Here is a 10,852-nt window from a genome sequence, read left to right as displayed (position 1 = left end):
TCAGTTTTCCGATGACGGGTAAGAACCATATGTTGAATTGGACAACCTACCAGGCACGGTCCTTAAGCCACATTGCTTGTTTAATTAATCAGAAGGGGGGAGATGCTGGGAGCCATTAGCCAAGTAGGTATGACAATTTCCTTGCCAGCGTACCCCATGTTGCAGTGACATTGAATGTAGGTGACCTTGCTCAAGGACCAAGGCGGATTAGGGTGTTCCCGGTTTAAGATAATCGTGTTTAGGGCGTTCCCAGTTTAGGTTCCAGGTTTAAGGTTTAAGATTATTCCTGCTGGGAATAGGGCGTATCCTGCTGCCTGAGTTCCCCTTGAGTTCTCACGGGATTCAGAGTATATTTTGGGAGACAGAAGCCCAGTGGAGGTGGATTTGGGCAGAGAACGTGGATTTCCCCAGAACGTGTTTGTATACGGCTGGTGTGAGTTCGGGAATAAAGAGTTGCTGTTTGAATCTACAAGCTGTGTGGTGGCTCGTGATTGTGTGCCCAGCCAGACTGTGGCACAGTTTGTTGGAATATAATTGTGATCTCTTATGATCTTTTCTGTTTCTTTTGTATTAATGATGGTGTCATATTTCTTTGATTCTTCAGGTTCCTGTAAGCTTTGTGTGGCTATCTTCACATTTGTAAAAGCAGTCACTTCTTATAATCCTTACTGAAGGACTTTGGCAGAGAAAGACCTTAACTAGTGAGCCCAGCTACAGATTTTAGAACTTTCAGATTTTACATCTCTCAGAACTTTTCTCTGGATGTTTCCACTCCAATCCTCCTGTGTCTTTTTATGGGTCAAATGTTAGGCTTGTGTGCTTTCTCTTTATTCTAAAATGCAAGACTTGGTGTTGACAGAAGCCTCCTATTTATCTTCCCTAGATAGTCCTCTGAAATGTTCAAGGTTGTGTACTTTCTTCCAAGTCATCAGAGTCAAGCCAGCTGCTAAGATCTGTACGTGCTGTTGAGATCTTTGTGCTGTCTGTAGGAGCTCATAGGGCCTCCACAAGGAGGCACACAGGGTTCTCAAGGCATGATTTGGATAGTCGGAGTTCCTCAGGAGAATAGTTGTGCAAGAGTCTCTTGGTAGTCTGTGAGCTTGATAGCAGGATCTATAGCTCACTATTAAGAAATTTGTGCTGGTTGCTCTGAATTCCCTTCCCTTCTCCCTGCTCCTAGATGTCTCCAGAATATTCAGCTATTATCCAACTTTTGGGGTTTGGGTGAGACAGAAGTGAGCCTCCTGGGAAGTGTCTTACAAGGGTGGGGGAGCTGAGTCCTCACTTTGACCTCACTTTTCCCTTTGGGAGGAATTACAGGCCAAGGGGTCTCTCTTGGGCAGAAGTGATCATGTAAAGTGAAATTACTCTCACTCTCTTCAATGCATCCATTTTTATATTTTCCACTCCACTGAGGTGCTGGACACTTGGCTAGACCACAGGGATCCCATAAAGGTGTTCTCCTCTGTGGTAGTTGCCAAATCCATGTTTCCATGACTGTTGGAATCTTCTATTCTGTCATGTTTTCTGACATCACTCTTTCAGGTCTTCTTAAAACAGCCTTTTCACTCCCTTATTCAGAAGTCCTAGTCATCACAGGAACTGTTAATCTCACCTCTTTCTGACTTCAAAACCCCACAAACTGCCCTTGGCTGCCTGGCTGTTACTATCTTTTCTGGTCTCCTAGAACCTTTCTTCTCTAGGTAACTCTATACATTTTTTAAAGTACAAAATTCTTGATATTTACTCTTAAGTCCAAGAGAAGAATAATAGCTGAGTAAGTATGCACCGTCAGCCTAGTAAGGAATTGAGGGAGCAGTGTAGGGTAGCTATGGTGGATTCTAACAGGGCCCCCCAATCATTCCTGCCTCCTGGTATTCACACCTTTGTGTTTGGTGTGGGAGAAACAATTTTATATGTTCACCAAATGCCTTTTTCCTGGATCCTTCCAGAAGGTTACAATTCTCAGCCTTCTAGTTGTTAGGTAGAGCCATGCAACTCATTCTGGCTAAAGAGAAAGTGATGTGTGTCATTTGTTGGTGGAGGCATTGAAAAGCTCCTGTGCATTTTCCAGTCTCTCTCTTCCCTTTGTGCAGCTGACATAAATGCTGCGTGTTGACACAGGGTGAAAGGCTTCTGCATCACTGAACAACACCATGAAGGACAGCTGCCCTGGGGAATTAGCCGACCTATGCCAGATTTGCCGTGAACAAGAAATTACCTGTTAAACCTCTAAAATGTATGTTCCTTGTTACTGTAACATAAACCTATTCTATGCTGACTAATACACTTGGAGCACAAGGTAAAAATGGAATGGCAAAAGGTGAGCGGAAGGTGGGGGTCAAGTTAGGGAGGCATATATATCATGCTATGGGCTTTCACGCTTCATCTTAAGAGAAATGAGTTGCTTAGTATAACATTTGACAGAGCAATGACATGGTAAGGTTGGCTTTCCAGCATGATTACTCTGGCAGTATTTCTAAATAAACAAGAGCTCATGATTACCCGGAATACACAGTAGTAGGGACAAAAAAAAAAACTGATTTGGGAGTGAATGATTTAAAGAGTATGATATTGAGGAGAGGAAACTACAGGCTCCCTGAATTCTGACACATGAGTGTAGGGGTGTCATTCATGATAGGTGGCATAAAGGAAAAGGAGAAGTATGTTGGGTGGGAGAGGGTAACACACAGACAATGGCTTTGCCTTGGACAGTCTGAGCTGGAAATGCCATTGGATTTAGTATCAGGAGGACAACCTGGGCTGGAGGATTAAGCTGATGACTCTTCATCAGCATTTGGCTGATAGTTAAAGTCATGGAAATGGATGGTGTGGATACCTATTTAACCAGCTCTGTTCTTCTGCTCTTCCATTGAACTTCAGCTTGAAAGATACACATTAGGGGCTGGGATTATGGCTCAGTGGTAGAGCACTCGTCTAGCAAGTGCAAAGCCTTGGGTTCGATCCTTAGCACCACATAAAAATAAATAAATAAAATAAAGGTATTATGTCCAACTACTTCTAAAAAATAAATGATTTTTTTTAAAAAAAGAAAGATACACATTAAAAAGTAGCTGGATCTATTGAATACCGAAATATATTTAATCACTTTAGTATCATCATCTCATTTATTACTACTTGGGAAATACAATTTAATTATTCATTTAAAAAAAGGAAGAAAGATACACCCAGAAGTTCCAGATTGCCCCAGGGCAAGTCTGATAATCGGCTCAAGCCTGGTCTCCTGTTCAACATAATAGTGGGACATGCTTCGTATTTCCCAAGAAATTGCTAAATGCTGTCATTAACTGTGTGCCAGAATAGTGTATTATTATTTGTTGTTTTTAAAGACTAAGAAAAACATCAAAAGACTTCATGAAACAAGGATCCCCAAATTCATTTATGGGGCCAGGAAAATTGAGGACAAAGTGTTCAGTGTTCTTCAAAGCCTAAATAAGGAAAATGGAAACAAAATTTTAAAAACAGATATTGACATGCAATTTCAGGTCAGGTAGAGACTTCAGATCTCAGAAAAGAATTTGAGCTCAGATGTTTTACTCAAACCAGTCATTATCCAATGAAATTACAAAATGGATAGGATAGAAAATTCTGTTTAATGCTGGAAGCTAGGAGAGGGAATCAGACACATGACAGACTCAGAGGGTTGATGGGATGCCATATAGCCACTGACTTTGGAACAATGACCCTCATGATGAGGGAAGAAAGCTGTGGACTGTGGGTGCTCTTTTTCAATTCTGTGTGGCAGGTAAGGAGACTGACCACTCTGGAAAAAAATGATGTGATGAGTATAAAAGAAAAGAGAGTAACTAATAAAAGATGCAATATTGTGTTCTTCCTTCACCTTTGAAGATAGTATTTGTTTTAATTTATCTCCTGTATCCAAGGCAGAGAATATATAAAATATGAAATCTTTTTTTTTTTTTTTGAGATGAGATTGTATTACATTGTCCAGGCTGGTCTTGAACTCCAACCTCAGCCTCCTGAGTAGCTGGGAGTACAGGTGTGCACCACCTTACCTAGCCAGTTTATATTATTTTAAAACGCATATTTGAGCCAGGTGCAGTGGCACTTGCCTGTAATTTGAGAGGCTGGGGAGGCCAGGCAGGGGGATCACAGGTTCAAAGCCAGGCTCAGCAATTTAGCAAGGCTCTAAGCAACTTAGATTCTGTCTCAAAATTTAAAAATTTAAAAATGGGCTGGAGGGCTGGGGATGTGGCTCAAGCAGTAGTGTGCTCGCCTGGCATGCGCGGGGCGCTGGGTTCGATCCTCAACACCACAGAAAAATAAAAAAGATAAAGATATTGTGTCCACCAAAAACTAAAATAAATAAATAAATAAAAATGGGCTGGAGATGTGGTTCAGTTGTTAAGTGCCCCTGGATTCAATCTCCAGTACCAAACCAAACAAAACAAAACCAAATCAATCACACAAAAAAATATACTTGAGATTATAGATTGTTCTATACTGAAGAATACACAGAAGGAGAGTACACTTTAGAATTTTTTCCTTTTTTCTACAGTAAGATCTTGTGCTTGTGTTTAAACTTTCTCATTTGAAATAATACTTTCCCTAAGAAAACTTTATTACCCCCAAGACTGAATTAGTTACTTTCCTGTGTTTATAGCTTCCTATTCTGACACTCTGGGCACATTTGTTCCATTGTATCTCATTTGTTCCTGCAAGACAGGTACCATATCTTGTCATACCATTGTGTTACCAAAACCTAATACATCTGACACAAGGCACAATTGTCAAAGAATATGTCTTGTACTGTAGTGGGTTACATCAAATTGCTCCTTAGGTCTACAACTGACAGGTATGGGTGTTGGAAGTCCGAAGGAAATTGGTTCTTCACATTCATCCATAGAACATCTTTGCCTGAGTCTGCATAAAGACGGTCTAGAAATGCTTGATTAATTAGCTACCAAATCCTCTCAAAGTTAATGTTTTGCAAAACTTAATATGTAGAAACATTTTTATTGAACTTATATTTGTAAAAAAAAACTTTTCAAATATTCCTTTGTGGCACTTCCAATCCAAATATTGCCAAGTGGAGAGAGTAAGGAACACATAGGGAAACAGACTAAACAGGTGAGGCTCTTTTGTGGCACACAAGGAGTGGAATGCCATGAAGCATCAGAGCAAATGCTTTTGTGTGCAAGTCCTCTTGACGGATTGCACAGTACAGTATTTAGATTAATGCAATTTCTTACTTTATACTCTGTTCTTTTCCCTCAAATTAATCAATTCTGGAACAATATAGCATTCTGGAGTTGTTGGAGATGATGTTCTAGACATGAGTTTTTCAGAAAGTAAATATTTAAAGGAATAGGTAATGCTTGGTTTAAATTTTTGTTTCTTAAATTTAACCCTCTTGTGAGTGAATATTTTTCTAAAACATAGCATGTATTTCTATATAATCATAAACAGAATTCAACACACAAATGTGTTCACAGATAACCTGGCTTCACGAGCATGAATGCAGTATCATACATAGTATTCTTTTCAGGCCCCAATGAGGTAACTAAGCTATAACAAACTAGTGATTTTTAAAATATTTTCTTTTGTGACCTTTATAATTTATCTGTAGCACTGCTATGGTGTCAATATTCTTAGCATGCATTCTGTCCCTTTATAATTTGTAGCCTCTACTTTACCTTTGAAAATCAGATGAACAAATTTGTTAGAACTATGTACAAAGTAAGAACTAATAATCCTGAGCAAGCTCTATGTGTTGGCTTATAGCAATATGATTAAATATGACTGTGGTTGGATGCTGTGAGGTCTTTTACTGGTATGGTTGTCGTGAGACTAGGGGAGATTTTTAGTTAAATTCAAGAAGAGAGAGGTGCATTAGTCCATTTTTCATTACTATAATAGTAATGAACCTTAGTCTGGGTAACTATAAATAAAAGAGTTTTATTTAGCTGATGGTTCTGGAGGTTCGAGGGCATAGAACTGGCATCAGCTCAGCTCTGGCAAAGACCCCCATCATGGACAGCATCACAACAATAGAAAAATGTGTGGTAGCAAGAGATCATATCAAAAGGCAAGACACCAAAGAGAGCAATTTGGGGGTCAGGTTCCCTCTTATAAAAACTCCCTTTTGTGAGAACTAACTCCAGGCCCCACAAGAACTGCCTTAATCCCTTCTAGGGCATGCCCCCAGTGACCTAAGGACCTCCCATTCACACAGCCATGCAGAAGTCCAAGCCTCCAACCCTTAGGGGATAAACCACATCTGAATCATAGTAAGAATATCACTACAGTATACAAGTAAAGTATGAAAACAATTTCAGAGGTTATACAGGAAGGGACTATTGGAACCTTCTAATATTTACACTTTGACAAATTAAGGTGAAAGTTGATCTTCAGAGAATAAGATGGTTCACCTTAATCTCTCTCAGCTTGTGCCCAACCTGGACACAAGGCCAGGCTTGTGCGTCGGGAAGAAGACAGGGTTTTGTCAAGGGCAGAGTAAGATAAATTTGAAGGGACTGACAATCTATGCTTCTCAGGGTGTTCCACAGCAGAGTCTCTGTGGACATGTGTGCAGGATTATCGGAGTATGTCTGGTCAGTACTTTCATAGCCCTGGAGGCCATATGGGAATCAGCCTTGGGTTTGGGACTTGGAGAGTTTGCTGGCCCTGGGTTACCAAATCACAGCACTTTAGGGGATTCTAGATCTTTTTGCTCCAGCCCCAAGATTTGGGACATTCTGGAAAAGAAACTGTCCAACACCTCTCTCACCCTCCTTACAGATTTTGATTGGCTCAGACCTCCAGTGCTGCAGCAGTTCTAAGCCCTGATTTGAAAACACAGATATGGCACCCCTAAAATCCCTAAGGAATTCTTTGGGGATCTCAGTGCAGGTAGAGGGGAAAGACCAAGAGTGGGGTATGCTGAAGCATGCAGACCTCTCATCAGGTAGAACCATTCCTGTCTTGACACCTCCTCTTAGGGTTTCTTTTTTGCTTATGAGACAGAAAAGCAACCAGATGGAGACCTGAACAATATTTTATAAAGCGAATATCTGTTCAAAAGAAGAACTCCACTCTGGACAGTCAGAAAGCCACCAGAGCAAGTTGAACATGTTCTCCCTATAAGTCCTGGGATACATGTGTGGTAGACACCATTGATGAGATGCCCTGTCCAAACTCCTTTTACACTCTGATATCCCCATGTCTTCCTGGCGCATGGCTTATGGGAGCCACCCAGGAAAGCATTGGGTTTAACAGCTCAGTCCTATTGCTTCAAGTCAGCGCTATAGGACCCTCCAGGGTCCCAGGATCACATGAAGGCTAAACCTGACCTAAGCCAGAGGCCACTCTTGTCCCTTATCTGCCTGTTTCCTGAACTCCCTTCCAGGTTTTCTGAAGAGAACTCCCTGAGTAATCTTGTGCCCTGAAGCACCATGTCCATCTGAAGTCCCGTCATCTCCTGGTGGCCTTGCTGTGAGTGCATCCTTTGGGTCTACTGCAGTCAACTGTACCTTTGACAAGGTTGGCCTCCAAGTTCTTTTTTCCTCCAAGCTTCCAACATAGTTTTCTTGAGTGTGCTTCCCCAGCCCACTCCACAGTCCTGAAGATGCAAAGAACAATTCTGTATCAAGAGTAAATTAAGGCAGATGCCCTGAACTGATATTCCTTCTCAGAGTAAAACACACATAATACCCCAATACCACCATCACCAACAGTTACTCCCCTGATCCTCTCTGTATATCTGTCCTGTGAATCTTGTGCTGTTGTGTTTATCTGATTGGGTTCAATAGGCAATTCCTGGAGTAGGGGTAGGAATCTCTGAGACTCAGAGAAGAAGAAACTAATCCTGAGACAGGTGGTGGAATCCAGGAACCCAAGAAGATGGATCTTAGGGAGGAAATGGAATGGTTTCCTAGACTTCTCAGAGTGTATCATGTTGTCATTGTCCTCAGGTGGTGCAGGTTCTCATGGGGAGGTACTTGGCAGTTAGGCAGAGAGGGCCTGACTCCCACCCAGAGATGGGCAGTTGCACCCAATAGCCAGATCTGTTCTTTTGGGGTTCACTAATTCCTGTTCTCCCCCACTTCCCAGTTTTCTCCTTTCCATGCCTTTGGCAATGTCTTGCTTGAACATATGGGCCCATCTCTCCAGGGAAGAAATGAAGAGTAGGAGGGAAAGGTAGAGGGTGACTGAGTGAAGGCTGTCTATATTTGGGAAGAGTGTCAAAAGAAAGTGCTAGTGAGGTGGTAAGACCACAGACCTGCAGATGACAACACCTGTGAGGGACAGCCAGCCCCTTCAGTAGAGTCTGTCCTCTGTGGTTCTTGCCTTAATTTACTGTATCTTAGCCATGCATATAAGATTGCTTGATCTGCTAGAGTTAACAGGAGGGCAGAACTTCCAGAAGGATATTGGTAATCTGTCTCTTCTACTTTGCTCTTCTGACCAACTGCTCTTTGTGAAGGAAAACCTAATGCTAGATGGAACCTGCCAGAGAGAAAGGTTCCCCCCTGGACTTAATGCTTAGTGAGGGGCACTCCCTGGAGACTGACTTAGGAATCAAAAGTGCCCAAGGGAAAGTGTGACAGGAAGTCCTGCTGAGACATTAAAATTTTAGAGCAGAGCCACTCAGGCTTTCCCAGGAAAGTACCCCAATTCCAGAGGCGTTCCCAGTGCCTTCCTGAGTTGCAGACTCTATGCAGCTGCCACTACACAAGCATAATATTTCTTTGAATTCTCTATTTCATCTTGAATATTCATGTGAGTTCTGCAGTCAACTCCATGATACCTCATAAGGGGTTTTAGAATATGAATGATTTGAGAAGTGGCATAATATATTTGCTAAGAACATGTGGTGTTTAAATCTTTCTACTTAAGTTTCCTCATTTGTAAAATGGGACTAAAATAATATTTACCCCATAGACTATTGTGCTGAGTTAATATACATGAAATGCCAGGTGCATCCAAAATGTAAAATATTAACATTCTTCTACTTATACCCTGATATGAGAAGTACATACAGTCAATCCTTATTATTTCCAGATTCCCTAGTTTTGAATTCACTTACCTGTAACCCCATAATCAATACCTGCAACACATTCAAAGTCATTGAGGAGTGGTGAGAATTTTGAGTCCACTGATGTGCATGTTCCCAGCTAAGGTTGAATAAGGCAATACTTTGCCCTCTTCTTTCAGCTTTTGTAATGTAAATAAGCATCCTAGTTTTTCTTTCTTTTTTTGGTACTGGGGATGGAACCCAGGGGCATACTACCACTGGTCTACATTCCCAGCCCTTTTTGAGATGAGCTCTTGCTAAGTTGCTAAGGCTAGCCTAAAATTTGTGATTCTCCTGCCTCAGCTTCCCAAGATACTGGATTACAGGTGTGTAACTGCACCTGGCACATTTTTGTCTTTTTTGTTGTTGTTGATAATTTCACTGTTTCAAACAGCCCTCAAGGAAGGGCTGAAGTTCTGTCTAGTGTTCCTAAGTAGAAGAAAGCTGTGATGTGCCTTGTGGAGAAAATATATGTACTAGACAAGATGCAGTGGGCATAAATTGTAATGCTGTTGCCCTGAGCTCTGTCAATCAATCAACAATGTATGTTAAGTAAGGTGCTTTTTACATAGAAACACACAAAAAGGAAGATAATGTGCTAATTGGTTGATCAAAATGTTGTGACCAGAGGCTTCACTATTCATAAGTTCATTGTTCAACTTTTTAGAACACAAACATAGTTGGGTCAATTCTGGTTGAGTCCTGCCCTTCCTTGGTCTCCTTCACGTTGATGTCCCTCTGCTCATTTTCCAAAAGAATCCATCCATTTTATCTGGAGTGGACAGTCTCAGAGACCCTCCTCGTGTCAGAGGAAGCCATCAGTGAGTAAGGATGGGAAGAACAGGTGAAGGAGGCAGGCAGGGCAACTTTTCTGTAAAGTGCAATAGTTTCTGCATTGGAGCAAACACCAGGAAGGAAGGAGAGCAATTGTGGGGATGAATAATACAGATTCTAGAGAGGTGCAGACCTGGGGTTCCAGTCTTGGTGCTTCTATTCACCCAGCAAGTTATTTATCCTCTGAAACATCTCAGATTCCTCACAGGTGAAAAGGGATAATGCCACCAACTTCTGCCAGAATGCCCTTCTTACAGTAGATTCACAGCTTGGCACTGCAGCTACAATCAATGACTGTGATGGTAGTTAGGTGGGGGCATAATCCTGCAGACCTTCTGGCCCTTATAAGGAAGCCTCCTGGTATATTGCTGAGATTAAGCCAAGGTCATTTCCCCAAACTTCTAGAATCCCACAAGGCAACTCATTCTGGCCTTCTGCCCCTGACATGACCACCTTCATCCCCAATTGCAGGCCTGTACACTACATTATCCCGCCAGCTGTGGCTTCTGTTACCCAAATCAGCCTTATAGAAGGGGGTGCCTACTGGGCTGAAGAGGCGCTCTGCTGGGTCTCCCACTATATGGACAGCTAGGTGTCGGAGGACCGCCCCGCCTCTATATGGGTCTGCACTGGGGACCCCGGGAAGCAGAGGAGGCGCCGACTGAGAGGGGGCTGCTGATCTCCGACCCTGATCTTGCCTGGGTAGGAGCGCCTAACGCTCTTAGGCATGAGCTAGCAGTCCCAGGCAAACCTCCATGTAGCCGCTGGGCTTGACTTTGCAGAACTGGCTCCCGGATGGGATGGGTGGAGGCGGTGGGAGGTGAGAGGGGGCGACGGCATCCCTACTCTGGCTCTGGCTGAGGCGGGGCGGCCGGGCTGGCTCACGGCGCAGCGGCCGCCTTTCTCACGCGCCTGCCGCGCGCTGCGCGGTGGCGGCGTCGGCATCCGGCTCTGGCATAC

General features: G+C 42.7%; 2 protein-coding genes across 2 annotated transcripts in view; both read left to right on the top strand.

Moving 5' to 3' along the window:
• The window catches only part of Sh3gl3 (SH3 domain containing GRB2 like 3, endophilin A3), a 163,544-nt gene extending 156,020 nt beyond the window's left edge, over window positions 1–7,524 (top strand). Inside the window, exon 9 of the mRNA XM_048790171.1 lies at window positions 7,391–7,524. Coding sequence (XP_048646128.1) covers window positions 7,391–7,413 — 23 coding nt within the window. The 3' untranslated portion in view covers window positions 7,414–7,524. The remainder of the gene's footprint in view (window positions 1–7,390) is intronic.
• Adamtsl3 (ADAMTS like 3) overlaps window positions 7,409–10,852 on the top strand; it is a 321,149-nt gene continuing 317,705 nt past the window's right edge. The window contains exon 1 of the mRNA XM_048790168.1: window positions 7,409–7,524. The gene's annotated coding sequence lies outside the window, so the exon portion shown is untranslated. The remainder of the gene's footprint in view (window positions 7,525–10,852) is intronic.

Source organism: Marmota marmota, unplaced genomic scaffold, assembly GCF_001458135.2.
Source record: "Marmota marmota marmota unplaced genomic scaffold, marMar, whole genome shotgun sequence".
NCBI lineage: Eukaryota > Metazoa > Chordata > Mammalia > Rodentia > Sciuridae > Marmota > Marmota marmota.
Note: the sequence above shows the minus strand (reverse complement) of the source record. Positions and strands in the feature narration are given on the sequence as shown.